This window comes from Enoplosus armatus, chromosome 16 (assembly GCF_043641665.1).
Source record: "Enoplosus armatus isolate fEnoArm2 chromosome 16, fEnoArm2.hap1, whole genome shotgun sequence".
Lineage (NCBI taxonomy): Eukaryota > Metazoa > Chordata > Actinopteri > Centrarchiformes > Enoplosidae > Enoplosus > Enoplosus armatus.
In genome coordinates this window covers 1,823,449-1,840,300 of record NC_092195.1, presented here as the reverse complement: position 1 = coordinate 1,840,300, position 16,852 = coordinate 1,823,449, and the positions used below count along the sequence as shown (strand labels likewise).

At 42.7% G+C, this 16,852-nt stretch overlaps 1 protein-coding gene across 1 annotated transcript in view; it reads left to right on the top strand.

The window, feature by feature from the left end:
• The window catches only part of umad1 (UBAP1-MVB12-associated (UMA) domain containing 1), a 14,728-nt gene extending 960 nt beyond the window's left edge, over positions 1-13,768 (top strand). Inside the window, exons 3-4 of the mRNA XM_070921530.1 lie at positions 5,684-5,769; positions 12,750-13,768. Of these exons, the coding sequence (XP_070777631.1) occupies positions 5,684-5,769; positions 12,750-13,025 (362 nt within the window). The 3' untranslated portion in view covers positions 13,026-13,768. The remainder of the gene's footprint in view (positions 1-5,683; positions 5,770-12,749) is intronic.
• Positions 13,769-16,852: the final 3,084 nt, after the last annotated feature.

Genomic DNA, 16,852 nt, shown 5'->3' with positions numbered 1-16,852 from the left:
ATGTGGTATTACGCTACAATTCTGTCATTCACAGTGTTTTGAGCTTATTGAGATGGTGAGCTTGACGGATGGGCTGTGACTGTGAAGGGAATAATACAAAAGGAAATCTTAGCATGGTTAGTTTGGGTTAGTTCTCAGTTGTGCTCATGATTGTCCCATGATCATCCAGATTTCACAATTTCCACATCCTTCTTTCTTGACCTCAAAAACAGTAGTTTGACTCGTGGTCCTCATCAAGGTGTGGAGATCTCGAGATTACCCCATGTGCACCTGTTAGCCTGTCGCTTGAACATAATTCCAGACACAGTTGCCCACGGAAAAGTTACAAAGAGGACCTTGAATCAAGATTTATTCGTCAAAACAGCTGCTGGGGTTTATTCTGTTATAATATCCTCAACATTGCATAACGCTGGAAAAGAGTGTGCACGTGATGAGTTCTGTTTTAAAATTTGCCCAGTAGCTCCAGTTATTTGGCATTGCATATCCCACTTTAGTATGTCCAAGCCACCTAAAATCACAACAATCCGTGTGGATCAGGGTCCATCCTTTTCAAGGAACCCTGACTATTAAGACTTGTAGGCCTCATTAGATTAAGAGTTGGCATCAGCTATATAGATGTGATATAAAAAACATCAGAAAAAAAAAAATCCTTTCACTCGTAGGCCGTCGTTGTTGTTTAGGTCGCAATGCAATCTGGGTGGCGGCGTCAAATGGTTGTGGCCTCGGTCCCATCCTCTTGACCCCGCAGCGGGATAAACATGTCTTCTGTTTAGCCGTAACAATTTGAACCATATATTTTCTCTACCGTGGGCCGGTCAAATATAGCTAACGGTACCGCCATTAGCTCACCCCTTGAGCCCCATTTACGTTGTCTAACCAGGGTGCACTGCGCCTGCAAAGTGATGGCGACCCCTGTAGGTCCAAGTCTGTATTAAATGTTGAATTTTTAATGTAAAGAAACCGGGCAATTATAGCGTATTAAGCCTCAATAGTCTAGGTTGACTTTTAATAAAACTTCTACTTTTTTCTCCCAGGGAAGTGCAGTATTATTTGCTGCTAATCCCTCTCGTGGCTTTAATTGGAAGGGCTGGTAGAGCTGACACAGATGGTCAGGAGCTGCATGTTATTTTTGGCAGAGGAGAACAAGTGTCAGAGCCAGGCTTTCTCTTTCAGATTGAGGCAACCAACAGAGCCCACAGACGTTCACTGTAAAACTCCCTGCTTCCCATTTAGTCACGTCCTCGTATCAAAGATGACCTTTTATGGTTAAGCGGCGTGCGGGCGAATGGCTAATATAAACTCGTCACACGTCAATATAACGACACGTCGATCAAATGTGATCACCCGACGGTTTCATTTAGTGCATTTGTCCTTAAATGTAAGGCTTTCTTTTTCACTCGCGTAGCCTCTGCTAGATTTCGACCGAACAGATTGTCCAAAGCGAAGCTGCACGGTCCCACGCAGGACTAAATAACAGGTGCACAGCTCTTCACTGTGTCAGGCAGGCCGGACCAAGCTGAGGCTGTGGAAAGTCCCAGCGGGGCGAGGCTGTCAGTCAGTCCTGCTATGGGAGTGTCCCTTCTTTTCTGTCTGTGTTCAGTTGTCCAGGCAGAAACTGCCCTGGTTTGGAGTGGCTAGTCACTGGAAGTAGTCATGGAGCGTGAAGGTTTTATAACACACACTGTAGCGCTCTTGTGTTATTTGATAGAATAATCGAAAAGTTTGCGTAACACTTTCAGAAACCGAGGTTTATAAAGTCTTAACAAGCAGAGTGGATGGAATGCTGATAAGAAGACACAGTCTAAAGATAGAGCAGTAAAAAAACAGCAATAAAAGCCATTAAAACACATGATAGACAACAATATTCGTTTGAATACCAAAAAAAAAAAAAAAAAAATTAATACAGATTACGACAAAAAGGTCTATACAAATAAGCCGTTTCAATATGATGTGGTAAGCGGTTCCAGAGTTTAGGGGCTACATTTTCAAAAGCGCCGTCTCGGGGGTGTGTGAATGGGTATTTCGGTAAAAGTATGTTTATGTTTTGTACTCCAATTGGGGGGCAATTACAGTTATGGTGGTGGTTCTCAGTATTTGGTAAAATGATGCACTTGTCTCCAGTTTAAGTGTGTTTTTGGGAGGCATGAGGGGCTCCAGTTCTTACAAACGGCGATGCAAGAGGAAAAGAATCCAAGTTCAGGTGGTTGTTCTGTAATTACAAACCATACCAAACATACCATTTATTCACCAGCTGGCTGAGCTCAGATGCAAACAGTTGGACTCTTTGTTGCCAAATTGCCATGACACCAGAAAACCCATTGTTATGCAAGAGGAAAGGACATCTTAAACTTGCTTCCTGCCATTTAGTCAGGCTTCCATTGAGGAAAATAGTCAGTGTTTTCAGGAACTGCTTGTTTGACCCTGTGCTCTGGGGTCAAACGAACATGAATTGTTTTGGAAAAAATACCGAAATAGGCCAGATGGTGGCGCAGTAAAACCTTCATTTAAGTTCCTGTTGTCAGCTAGCTGTAACTTAGCTACGCTGCATGGATCTGGTGTCGGTTGCTTCGCACCGTTAGCCGATAAATTCATTTGCAAACGGCAAACTAGCCAAGTTACCAGGCAGATCAGCCCCGGGAGTCTGCATGAATTAGCTGACATTCTCCACTCAAGACCGTATTTTGCTAGCTAGCTAGCTAGCAATTCGTCCGCGTTAGCAAGCAAGCTACGAGGACTTTGTGCTTTGGTGGGTGCTGGTCGTTTGTTGATGTTAGCGGACTCCATTTGTAAGCTAACGTTGGCTAGTGCCGCACACTGTTGGTGCGCACATAACGTCACCTCTTTGGTCCCAAGTCCTTCACATAGAAATCAGTCCACAGGCAACTGAGAAAGTCGGGGAGGGTCTCATTCTTTACGTTACAATCCGTTCACACATTGGTCATATAAAGCGATAAATACATGTAAATCGTTACATATAGTACCTTAAGTGGCCGGTATGAACAGGAGTAGAGCTGCAATGATTTGTCAAATAATCAATTAATTGATCGACACAAAATTCATCTGAAACTATTTTGATGATTGAGTAATCGTTTTGATTATTGTTCAAGCAAAAAAAAAAAGGCCAAACATTTGATAGTTACAGCTTCTCAAATGTGAAGACTTTCTGCTTTTTTTTTTTTTTTTTGTCGCATATGGTTGTGAAATAAATAAAGCTGGACGTCAGCATAGTCATCGTCTCATGTTAAGAAACACTTGCAGTTGAGTAATCGTGGCAGACAACTTGTGAGAAACGTTATCTAAGCTGATGGTGGATCAGATGACTGTAGATGTTATCTACGTGAGCACAAAGAGGGCTCTTTGGGCCTCGCCGGACCCCCAGAGGAAAGCGCTCCTCTTTCACTGGGGATGCTGCCGTGGAGACGCATGGAGCTGAGATCAGAGACAGTGACGTCAGTGTGAATGAATGAATTCTGTGGACAAAGTCGGTTTGGCCCTGGAGAGGAAGAGAAGGCTAACAGCATTACCCCCCCCCCCCCCCCCCCCATCCCTCCCATCAGTGCCTCTACTCACTCAATGATTCAGCCACTTGAAGAAGGAGATCTAATTCATTGGCTCAATGACAGCAGCCCGCTGCCAGGCCCCCAGCATAACCTTAAAATAGGTAGGGACAGGGATTATGAATACATGACAGTCCGGCAAGATTTTATTTACAACGGTAGTATGAACACTTGAGTCAATCAACAGCTGCAGTGTTATTCAAACTACTGTTTGAATGAAGTTGAGGTGTTAATGTGAACAATAAGCAGCTAACCACAGTTGTGCCTAATCACAGGATAAAAGCTAAATGGGGCCAGTACACAACCGCTCAGATTTGGAGGCATAAACTTAATACAGTGAAATTATGCTTGCTAGTTCCCAGCAGTGCTAATGCTTTTTAATCCATTAATGTGATCAGAAAACCACTTGTTCAGAACAGAATAACCCCCCCCCCCCCCCCCCCCATTGACCTGGTTTGCGCTGAAGGAAAAGGACGACTGCAAATCGAGTCTTGTGTTGTGGTACAGTCATGCTAGCTAAAGGCTAGAACACGAATCATTTTAGGACATTTTTAAGAAAGGTCAGTATGTAGAGCCACGTAGTTGGAAAGGCATTTCGCTTTGGAACAAACATTGTCAACCTCATGATGCTGCCAGAGGACTACGCCAACCATGAAAGTCTGAACCAAATTTCGTACCGATCCATTCAGTAGAGGTGAAGATATTTTCACTTGATGAGAAAAAATTAGTCAAAGAAAAGTCAAAGAATTAAAATTGACCGTATGTGGGTTGTAAATATTGAATCCACTTTTGGACCAGTGGTGGACCATCTTATATATAGAGCGCTGCAGGGATGACGTATTTTTGGAGGCAAACCCGGAAGTTAGCATCGCTCTGGTTCCCTCGACTAAAAGCCAATGGATTATTGGGATTATTGCAGAAAATCAGCTCTGTGGCAAACAAAAGTTTATGATACATGGACACGTTTTGTTCAGCGAGATAATCGTCACTGATGAACTCGTAAGCGTAAGTGGAATTGCCAGAAGTAAAAAGCTATAGGCTATAAAGGAACTACACCACGGTCGCATGACTTCAACGTCACCACCGCTGAGCTTCACTTTGAAGAGAATATAGATAGATATAGATATATAGACAGATAGATATAGAGTATAAACACAGCGAGGCTGTGAAGGCGGACTAGTGAGTAGATGACTTTCCGTGTTTCGGCATGAAGACGTTTAATGGCCGCTTGTTAGCAACCGCCTTTTTTAAGACGCGTAAAAGCTTCAAAATCCTCGAGCGGGGGTATCTACTGACGTATTTTATGTCATAGAACAAAATGTGAAAATCTCTTCAGCCATTCAAAGAACCCATTGACTTCGAGATGAGGGAATTGGAAGTGTAAAAATGCTAACTAATTAGCGGGTTTTTAGCACTCTATTGCCATCCCCGTAGCCACACAGCTAGCGGGGCGAAAAATACAGGTGTCTAAGCAGTCATTAAGTGTGGCTGCTGACTGTCAGGAGAAAGCTGAAATGACCAACTTTAGAACTGTAAGGTTCTGTATAGACTCTGAAACACTGCACAGCAACTGTCACCATACAGGATTACAGGGTACTAAAGTGAAAATTGTTTTCAAAGTCACTTGTATGCCTGCAATTTACAAATATTTACACGATCAGTTAATCTGCAGATCATTTCCTCAATTTAAAAGATCACTCATTTGCTATAAAATGTCCATCACGATATACTTAAGGCCAGGGTGGTGTCTTCATACCGCTTGTTGTATCCGGGCAACAGTTGTCAATCCAAGGTGTTCAGTTCATCCCACAAATAATCACCATGAATCAAAGTATTTTTAATTAATCAGTTCAACATTAATTACAATAGTTTAATCTAATCATTTCTGACTTAAGACTGATTGTTTTGGTAGTAGATTGTACCATATTTGCATGTAGCCCAAATCACACTGTTAGCACCTTCAACATTTTAAATGTGTCCATGCATTTCAGTACAGTATAGAAAACAACTTTCATGACGAAGTACCTGATCAGACCTTTGTTTTAATGATGTCATTTTAATTTGTGCGAAATCCGCTTTTTTGGTAAATTGCCAATAAACGTCTGTCTCCCACATTCCTTGTGCAGGAGAGACAGTTGAAGAACAGAGGAGGAAGATGCAGACCATGAACATCGCACTGCCGTCGACAAACGTCATAGTGCAGCCATCGAAGGTGAGCTTGTCGAGGTTTTCTCTCCACGGCAGAAAGTTTACCCCTGCGGCTTTGTAATCAGCGTCGTGGGACTTCGATAATCGGATCCAAATAGAGGGAGGAAACGCATGATTTTCATGGCAGGAAACTGTCTGGAAGTCTCGTTTTTCTCTCCATACACTGAGTGATTCAGCTTTGAGACCGGGAGATGCTAGCATCCCAGCTGGCCTTGGTCTTGTATGGCTCATACGGAACAATCTCCACCGGCGTGATGCTGACAGGCGCAGAGCCGGCGTGCCAAAACGTGCCACCGCCATTCACCGCGCTGGCTTTATAAAACCAAGCTGAGGCAGATGCCTCTAAGAGCCCTGCTGGCCTTCTGACTGCTGTTAACATCATGAGCCTTAATACTGCAGTGTTAATTGCTTTGTTTCTAATTAAGGACATTTGTTTGCAGACATGTGATGTGATGTGTGTGTATCCGTGTGTGTGTGTGTGCACATGTTTGGTCCATATAGCATCCTGGAGCTATCACACAGTTAGTGAGAGGTAGGGGGCCAAAGTAGGGGTGGGGCGAAAAAATCAATACAGCATAGTATCGTGATATTTTGCATGGCAATATTGTATCGAGCTTATAAATGATTAATATTGCAAATATAAAGTTGTGCATGCAGCATTTACGACAGCGTTGGTCGGTCTGTCTGCTTGACAATCCCACTTTGCTGCAATAAAAAGGATTTGAAGTGAGATGACACGCACAGACTGAAAAATGAATAAAAACAAATACAACAAATGTTGACAAAGTTCCCGCAAGGTCTGTTAGCGCGACACTCAGAAGGTTTAAAATCGCAATATCATCGTATCGTGGGGCCTCTGGTGATTCCCACACCTACTCCAAAGTTCAAACACAGTGCTCAACATGAGGCTGTGGCAGTAACTAACAGCGGGGGTTATTATCCCACAAAACAGGTAAAAAAATGTCCAGATGTAGATTTTAAGCCACCTTCTGAAACCCATTAACCTAAGCTAAGGTACAGCCTGTGCTTTGTCACAAGAACAGCATACTAACTCTTTACAATTTTACAACCAACACCCCCCCCCCCAAACTAAACGAAGAAATGTGTTGTTTGCCTTCCGGAACGAACCATACAAGCGTCCTGATCAGCGGTCAACATTGTCTGTATTGTGGCTGTATACTGTCATGCTAGTTTCACCTTTTGCCCCCGACAGACAGGAGTCATAATTCGCACGGCTGCTAGACCCCTTTTTTTTATGCTTTGAAGGAACAACAGTCTCTCGAGACTTGCCCGCATAGTCCTGCATGTACGCTGCACGGTGGTTTACAGTGCTGTGTGGTGAGGTTTCACAGCAGGGGGAAAAGTTACGACAGCAATAAGCCTTTATCCCCTATGTTGAGGTGAACTCCCTCGTTCGCGTTAAAGAGTAATCTGCCGGGATTGTGTGCATATATTTGATGTGATTTTGATATGATGTTTCATAGCTTCATAGATGACGTTTTAATTTAAATCCAGTGTCAAAACCAATCGGAATTCTTTCAAATCCCTTATTGAATCTTATTCTTTTAGTGTATACACTGTATTCATATCATACTGCCAGTTGTTTATATAATGTCTAAGTATTGCACTGTCCATACTTACTGATTACTTGCAGAGTGATGCGTATTTTCACTCACAAACCATCCTCGGGTGAATACAGACACCGGCTGCGGAGAGCACATTATTGACAATGAATAATAATAATTGTAACTGTAATTCAGTGACCAAAACGTTGCACTAACACTGCCAGTGGTGGTCAAAAACTCCACAGGGTAGCTTTTGACTAGTATCGTAATGAGTCACTTTGATTTTTACTGTCATCGTTATCCAGCCAAGTGTCTTTGCATTTACTGGAGTGTGAATTTTACGGGGTGGCTTCTGAGCCAGAAAATAACACGTCACCCATCAGGCGAATGCAAGGTTTTTCCATCTTATTTTCATAACATACCTATAGTTTGCATTTTATTTTTTATTAACTTATTCTCATAGAGATATGCAGCTTTTACTACCAGCATCACAATCATTCCCAGGTGCAGGATCTTTTTCTTTTTTTGTTGTGCTGTGGCTCTTAGAAACTCCACCCTCAAACTCCAAGTCATCAGGCAAACTCAATAAAAAGCAACATCTCATCAAAGGTGAAGGGCGAGAGCACCATGCTGTAACCAATGAGCTTTGCCAAGATTGTTTAAATTTTGCTCTACTTCTTCTGGATTTCTTGCACGTCCACCATCACTTTTGCAGCACTGTATCACCTCGAAGTCACTGCTGCATGTTGTATGTCTACGTTCAGCACACGGTTAACAGATTTAAAAGCACAGCTGTCAAGTATAATGGCGGGGACTACGCCTTTGCAACTTCCTTCCTTAGGATGTCACAGAAGTGAATGCTGGTGTCTAGTACTAACTTAGATATACAAAGCTTTGATAGCACAGTGCCACAGCAGTATCATGGAATAACCACTGTTCTTTAAACAAAACGTGAAAAGGAAAATCATTTACGATCAACTGGAGCTTCGAGAATGTCCAATAAAAAAGTAAACGTGTTGTTGCACTCATTCAACTTTTCTATCGCAATACAATTATGATATCTCAATTCAGGGGATTCGGTAGTACCGATCCAATACCAGCGCTCTTGTAAAATTTGTACACCTGCAATCATTTTAATGTAAGATAACATGAGGCCAGGGATTTCTGTGGCACTAAAAACGGAGGTGGCAACCCCTCATGACTGAACTGAGAGCTGAAATACAGAATTTCAGCCTTAGCTGACGTGCGCATTCTTAAAAAATTTAACTACACACCAGAGCTGCAGCAACTATAGAGATACCACATGGGTACCACAAGAAACTGTGATTGATTGGGCAGCTTGGGCTGCTCACGTTATCTCTGACAAGTTTCTAATGCCAGTGGAGATTGTCAGTGAAGACAACAAGGAAGTTTACAAAAGACTCAGTAGTCTTCTCCTTTTCAGTAACACACACCAAACAAAGCCGTTTTCCACTGTGTGAACGCAGCCCTGTCACACCAGGAAGTGGTACCGTGAAATTCATTCAGGAGTCTTCAGCGCTTCTGGACCAGGCCAGTCGTTCCCTCGAACGTCACTACGTGTTTTTTATTTGTTATTTGTTATTTTTTTGCCCTTATCACTGAAGCACGCACTACCTTTGACAGAAAAACGCTTAACATCGAGAAAAGGAAGCACAGAGATTGGATTAAGTGCAGTGGACCATGAGACGATCACTGCCCACAGCATCTTCTGACAACCCATTCCAGACCAGCCGGACCAAACGCCACTGCAAGCGCCCCCAGCTAATCCAGCTTTGACCAATGGCTACTCTGCTACCCAGCCTACTTCTGACTAATGTCCGGTCGCTGGAAAATAAAATGGATGAAATAAGACTCCACCACAACACCCTACTAACATCAGCTTGGTTGCAGACAGAACGCAAGACTCTGGAGGGGAGGCGGACTCTGTGTTTAGATCAGTGATGCTTGTTGTTCAAACCTAGTCAAAGTTGATGGACGATGTTCCCCAGATGTTGAATTTTTAATGTGAAGATGCCAATCATCATTATCTGCCCAGAATTCACCAGTGTTTTTCTTGCTGCTGTTTACATTCCCCCAGACACAAATTCAAAACATGCAACTACAGGAACTCAATGAGGTCAGCATGTCCACACCCCCACCATGGGAAACAATACCCTGGATCATGTTTACATGAACATTCCTGCCATCTACAAAGCCCTCCTCCTACCCGCACTCTCGACTATCAGACCGCATTTCCCTGCTTACCCTGCCAACTTACACCCAGCTGATTAAAAGGTTCAAACCATCGGTGTGGACAGATGAAGCTACAGCAGCTCTACAGGATCTGTTTTGAATGCACAGCCTGGCACATGTTCTGAGATGCCACCACCCTGAAGAACCACATCAATCTTGAGGAATATCCACCATGAGTGACATCGTACATCTGCAAATGTGTTTATGGTGGTGATCACGAAGACAATAAGGGGGCCCTATCCAGAGCCATCGGTCAGACCTTTTGGTCAGATGACAAGGAAGCATACAGCACCACCGGAGCGAGACTGAAAGCTGGCATCAAGGAGTCGAAGCGAAGGCATCAGGAGAGACCATCACAGGATACAAATGCAGGAGTGCCCTATCAAATGTGAGGCCACGTTATCCTTGCTCTGATCTCCTCAACTAAGAGTCAGCTGCAAAGTCTACCTGCCTCCCGAGGACTAACGCATCACTGTCACAGGAGAGTGTTCCCACCTGCTTCATGACAAACACTGTACCTAAAAAGGTCCGCAGTGTCTAGTCTAAACGACTACCACCCTGTGGAACCCACCCCCACTCTGATGAAGTGCTTGGTTTTCCAGCACATCAAAGACACTATCCCTCGCCCTTACCAGTTTGCATTCAGAGCCAACAGATCCATGGAGGACACTCCACACCGTCTTCACACACCTTGAAAATAACAACACCTACATCTGAACGCTGTTTGCACAATTCAGCTCAGCATTCAACATCTCCCCCATGAAACTGATTGGCAAACTTAGCACTCTGGACTTGAGTACCACACTCTGCAACTGGATATTGGACTTCCTCACAAACAGACCACAGACAGTTTGAATTGGCGATCAGACCTCTTCCAATTGTAGTGCTGAACATGGGAGCCTCTCTTGTACACCCATGCCTGCAAACCCCAACATAGAGAGAGCTGGTGGAAGACAACATTTCAAAGAACGATGAGACTTAATTTCCAAGAAAAACAAGGAAACAATCTTGTAGGGTGATGCACATAAAACAATCTACAATCATCACAGAGAATTTGTCATGGTCATGCCACATCTCCACCCTGGTATATGAAAGCTCAGAAATGGCTGTATTTCTTATATTTAAGGAAACTTAAGAAGGCAAAATTCCCATGCCAGATTCTTGTCAACCTTTACAGAGGGGCAATAGAAAGCATCCTGACTGGAAACATTTCAAACTGGTATGAGGATGTGCACGGCCCAGGACAGGAGGACTCTTTAGCGAGTGATTAAAACCGCCCAGAACATCATTAGTACCTATCTACTGAGCATCAGTGAAAACTGTGAGGTGAGGTGCCTGAGCAGAGCCCAAATGGTACTAAAAGACAATACCCACCCCCAGCCACAGCCTGTTCACCCTGCTGCCATCTGGCAAGTGGTACAGAAGTATCAGCTGGCATGCCACCAGACCACAGCAGCTTCTTTCCTCACGCTCTGAGACTCCAGAGTCTCCACCTCATCCTTCGCACTCCACCATAACTAACAGACATGGAACTTTCTGTTATGCTGATTTTATACTATACCTACATAGTGTTGGCCAAAGCCATTAAGAGGAATGCCATGGAATTCATGGCTTTGGGTGATCAGCCACTTTCAGTTTCTAACCCTAACCCTAACACCAGAAATATGACCAAAGCACTGGATGAGGGCAACTTGGCGAATCTGCCCCGCATGGAACACAAACTACAGTTGGCCTTAAATGAGGGTCTGCTGTCCCAATGAAACATCATTGAGGAGGTGGCAACTGGAAGGAAGATTGTCGGGCATTGTAAACACTCGCCACTTGCGACTTCACACCATCCAAAAAAAAGCATTGACCTGCTGGAGGATCACTAAAGAAGTTCATTGCATTATGCCCATGTATGTGTTGACAACAACGTAAAGGTGCCTTGTTATATTCTTCTGTATTCTATGTTGCACCTGTTTTCATTTGGAAAAGTACAAATACTTCATTTTTAGTTTGAAGTTTGTAAATGTATTTATGTATGTATTGTGATGCATTTTTTTTTAAAGGTAATTGAAAACATTAGGTCTGTTGTTATAAAGACCTGTATAGATCAGTATTCATTTAAAGCACAGTATTTAGCTCCAGGCACTAACCTCATTGTGTTGACTCTGATTCTAATGAAGCAACAACTGGCTAATTACACTACATTACTGCACTTTCATTCCATCTGATCACTGCAAGATTTCATCTAATGAACACATATTAAACTCCTCCATATACAGTGACATGCCCATCAACTTTAAAGACTCAAAGGTATAAACCCCCCAGTCTGTAACCACGGGAAACCATTACAGCCACAATAAATTACAGAAGGATCACTGTAAATCACCTACATGCTTTCAGTTCTTGACAGCAATAAGGCTTTGTTTTTGTTGGACCAAACATACGGCATAGTACGGACCAGGTCAAGGAGTCACCAAATCAAAGAAGGTTCTTTCTTTTGGGACCATGACAATATTCAGCAAATGTCGTGGCACTCAAGCTATTGCAATACGCAATATGTTGTGCGTAAATGGAAATCAAGCCGCGAAATCAACAGGGTGTACAAAGTTGACAACTGGACCGGAGGTTGGTGTGATAGTAAACCCCATGGAGTGGAAAAGGGTTCACCCTCTGTGACCTATCTCGCTCATCAGGTGGTCCACATAAACATAGAACATACAAACGGCTCCTTCAGTTCTGCATACACCAACGCTGAGCATCCTCGGCTTTCAGAAATTGAAACTCCCTCCACCTCCCCACCTGCTTTTTTAAAAAAACATTTTTTAACGTTTCCTTTTTTTTATGTGCGTTCATGTTAACATTAAATGTTGAGCGTCTCAGGCTCCGCCAAGAGGGTTCGTGAGCTCAAGGACAGTCCGTGTCACGCTTGGTCAGATTTGTTTAGGTTTAATTGGAAGTGGCTTTCCAAAGTTGGGAGTGTCGTATAGTTTTCTGTTAGTACAAAAGCGCAAGTTACACTGGACATCCCTAACAAATATCGACGTGGTCATCCTGAAGCTCTCCTCCTGCTGCTTGTGGGATCAAAAAAGTAGGACCACTGTGAAAAGAGACTAGATGAGTATCTAAAAGTAGCATCTCCACACACTGACATTAAACCTGTGTCTCCTTTTCCTCACAGTCGTCCTGTACAATCCCAGCTCAACCCACCGAAACAAGGTACCCTACAGCTTTACCTCCTGCAGCGCCAATAGCGGGGACTTCAGCAGCAGAAGCTGCTTCGACTCTCCCCGATCTCCTCTGGGACATCCCCTTCACTTTGGCTCCTCATGTCCTGGCCATGCAGGCGGGGTTTCCCCTGATTCCTGACGTGCTGCTGTCCCGGGACATCAACTACAACCTGGCTAGTTTCCAGTACGACTTCACTTTGGAGAACTCTGTGCTTCATAATGCCTAGTCTGTTTTGAATTTCAGTATCAGGTCATCAGGAGTTCACACCGTGGGGGAACTCAGTTGATTGTTGGTTATGCGAGAGGTTGCAGCCCTACAACATATTGAACAAGTAAATGCGATTTTGTAGCATTATGGACAAGTAAATGCGATTTTGTAGCATTATGGACAAGTAAAAGCTCATTAAAATGACATAACACATGGGATAACTTGTAAAATTGTGTCGCATTGAATTTCTGTCCTACCTTCAATGTCGAGGCATTGAACTCAAATTATTATATTGGAAAGGACACAAGGAAGCATGGAAATTTCACTGGCTGTACAACTGCTAACGGTTAAAAGTTCAAGTTTTATAGGTTTTATAGGAACAGAATGGACATGTGGTGTACTTGTTCTTGTTGTGTTGCTCTCCACGTGAGCACAGTTAAGGTACCTGCTGTTTACTCTCGCCACAGATGTGGGCCCGGGTTATGATGCCCTGCACACTGCAGATAGAGGGGAAGTACACAGTGTGTTCTAATGACGTTGTATAACTGAACAGGAGAATTACGGTTTATTACAACTTGGGCTCCTGTCAGTTATGATGACATTGCACTCATCAAGAAACTGGCAGAGATCTGGGATCATTGCTACAAAGAAAAAGTCAGAAGGGTAAAGCCAAAAATCAGTTGGTATTAAACTCTCGCAACTACCGTAAGAACGGTGGGTCAAAGTTGAACCTAGAAGTTGGTCAATAAACTGTGGTCAGTGGTGATGTTTTCCAATGGTCTTTGTTTTCTCTTCCAAATACGTTTGACTAACTTGGTAACCTTACTAGGATTCTGCTAACCGCTAACCCCCACCCCCCAAATGATAGAATCATTGGAAAGTACTAATTCATGTCGGGTTTCTGAGTCATCTATTTATGTACAAACTGCAACATGAGATTGATAGAGGAACTATTTTTACTGACTTCAGCTCTTATGTAATAATTCAGTAGGATGCGATTTATATATTTGACATCATATGTAGCTAAAAACCCTTCCTGCCACAATGAATGTTTTGACTATTTCACAACTGTTATTGGAATAACAGTTGTGAAATAGTCCAAACATTCTACCAATTGCCCCCATGTTTGAATTTTGCTCCCTGAATGTGGCCTTCCTTTTTATCCAGCATATTTTTCTGCCAGCATTAGTTGTTAATTATGTAGTATAAGTATTATTTATTGTCTTTGCTGTCTTGTGTTTCTGGCTGTGCAGTCAAATATAGATGCCATAGACGACAGCATGTACTGTACTCAATGTATACATTGAGAGATTAAGCTGTATGACCACTTTTATTTTTTAACATTTAAACGGGTGTTTGGGATTCACCTTTCACAAACTGCTTTGGCTAGAAGTCAGCAAAGGGGTTGCTCCATGGTTTGTCCTTTTATTTACCTTAATGTACTGTATCAGCAAAGCAGTCATTCCGTCATTACAATAACAGAGTCATGTCATACTCGCCACTCTGCTGCTCTTGAGTTTCTTTTCTCTAACAGGACTCAGTTTTTCCGTTCACTTGCAATGTCCAGTCCCTTCTACTTTTTGTTTGTTGTTGAGTTGTTGTCAGTAAAACTCAACATTTCCTCTTCAGATATTTCATGTTTGAAGTCACCCAGTCTTCCCTTTCCTGGTAGGCTTTCTATCTGAAAAATCTGCGGGAAGTTTGGAGTTCTGTCGACGGTTGTTTAACGCAAGTGGAGGCGAATGCAAAGAATGGACTCAAACTCAGAGCAGCGGAGTGACAAGTATGACTTGATTCTGTTGTTATGCAGACGGAATTGGTGCAGGTGTACATTTTGCTGAATTTACGAGGGCTGGTATAGCTGGTTATTATTTGAGTTTCAGCCGTTATTCGAATGGGGGTTTTTTATTTGAGAATTTCTGGTGCTCACAGAAAACAAGTTACAATTTCTTGCGCTGTATTGCTGATAGACAGATTTTTTGCTGAGACGGGGAAACACGTTTGCATACATTTAGCCAGGAATTTCCCAAATACTGTGTTTGTATCTTTTGATTGTTTGCACACAATTAAATTTGGTCTCCTGTGCCTGTAATATACCTTTCAATTTGTATTTTTACAAGCAAATCATCCTTCCTCTTCAACCACTTTATTCTCTGAGTCATGTATCTGTTGATGCTGGTAATGTGTTCACTTGATTGTGACTGTAGATGTCATCTTACTTTTCAAATAAATTTGAAGAGCTTTGTTTAACTTGTGACTGTCACTATGCATGAGGAAAATGTTTTGTCATTGATTATGATCATTTTGTTACCTTAATCGGATTGATTAGTAGAAATAACATAGCCAAAGTGGTGTGAAATATACATTTACCAGGTCATACTTTACGGTAAAACCATATTTTTTGCCCTGATTGGCTCTCGTTTTGGGTTCACATGACTCAAGTCTGACTCGTCATGATCCTGATGACTTAAGGTTTCTTTACCCTTGTGGTCAACTAGAAACAGATGGCAAGATGCAAAACATTTCTTGATGGAGGACTAGACTTGGGACTTAATTGTCTTGATCTGGGACTTGCCAGCCTTGACTTGAGACATGTTAGCCTTGATGGTCTTAATGTGAGACTTGTTCTTGACCTGATACTTGACTTGGGACTTGTTGGGCTTGACTTGGGACAAGACTTGGGACTTACTTGTCTTGATCTGGGACTTGCCAGCCTTGACTTATTAGCCTTGGTGGTCTTAATGTGAGACTTGTTCTTGACCTGGGACTTAGTTATCTTGACCTGATACTTGACTTGGGACTTGTTGGGCTTGACTTGGGACTAGACCTGGGACTTACCTGTCTTGATCTGGGACTTGCCAGCCTTGACTTGAGACATGTTAGCCTTGATGGTCCTAATGTGAGACTTGTTCTTGACCTGGGACTTAGCTGTCTTGACCCGATGCTTGACTTGGGACTTGTTGGGCTTGACTTGTGACGAGACTTGGGACTTACTTGTCTTGATCTGGGACTTAACAGCCTTGACTTATTAGCCTTGGTGGTCTTAATGTGAGACTTGACCTGGGACTTAGCTGTCTTGACCTGATGCTTGACTTGGGACTTGTTGGGCTTGACTTGTGACGAGACTTTGTTTTCTTTATTCAGACTGAGGAATAAGGAACAGACAATCATTTCCGGTAATGCTATAGGGTCATATTCGTATGTACAACTGTCAATTTTAACACACCACTGTCTCACACAGTTTGACTTTGGTTCTTGGGAATGTTAAGTGAAAATTGATAACCTAAAGTTTTGAGTAAAAAAAATAAAAAAAATAATGAAGGTCATAGAAAGGTTTCTTTATGCTTTTTTTTTTTTACCCAAGTTATTATGTTACATCATGTTTAAACGTACATCGAGGGTATACACATAGCACAAATACACATGCAGTGGTCGCCAACCAATAGCAGACCTGAAATCACTTCTGGTTAACCTGCCGGCCATTTTAATTGGTTAAAGCTTCCATACATCCAATGAACAACCCATTCACATACCCAGGAAGTAGTCCGGCACCAATCAGAAAGTAGTCGTAGTGATTTGGTCCCACCCATGGTCCAACCTCTGCTTTAAGAAGTTGGCGCAACTGACTGCTGTCTTGGAAATTGTGGTTCAGGAGTTGCGAGAAAGACAACAATGACCAATTTGACTAAGTAACGCGGTAATAACGAGTGTTTTTTTCTTTGGCAGAAGGTTAACAGTACAGGTGTGCTATGTGTGTATTGTACTCAGATACGGAAAAATACTCGTTAACTTTGCAGTTCTCGCTCACTTCGCAGAAATGTAAAGTGAAGACTGTGTGGGAGTGGA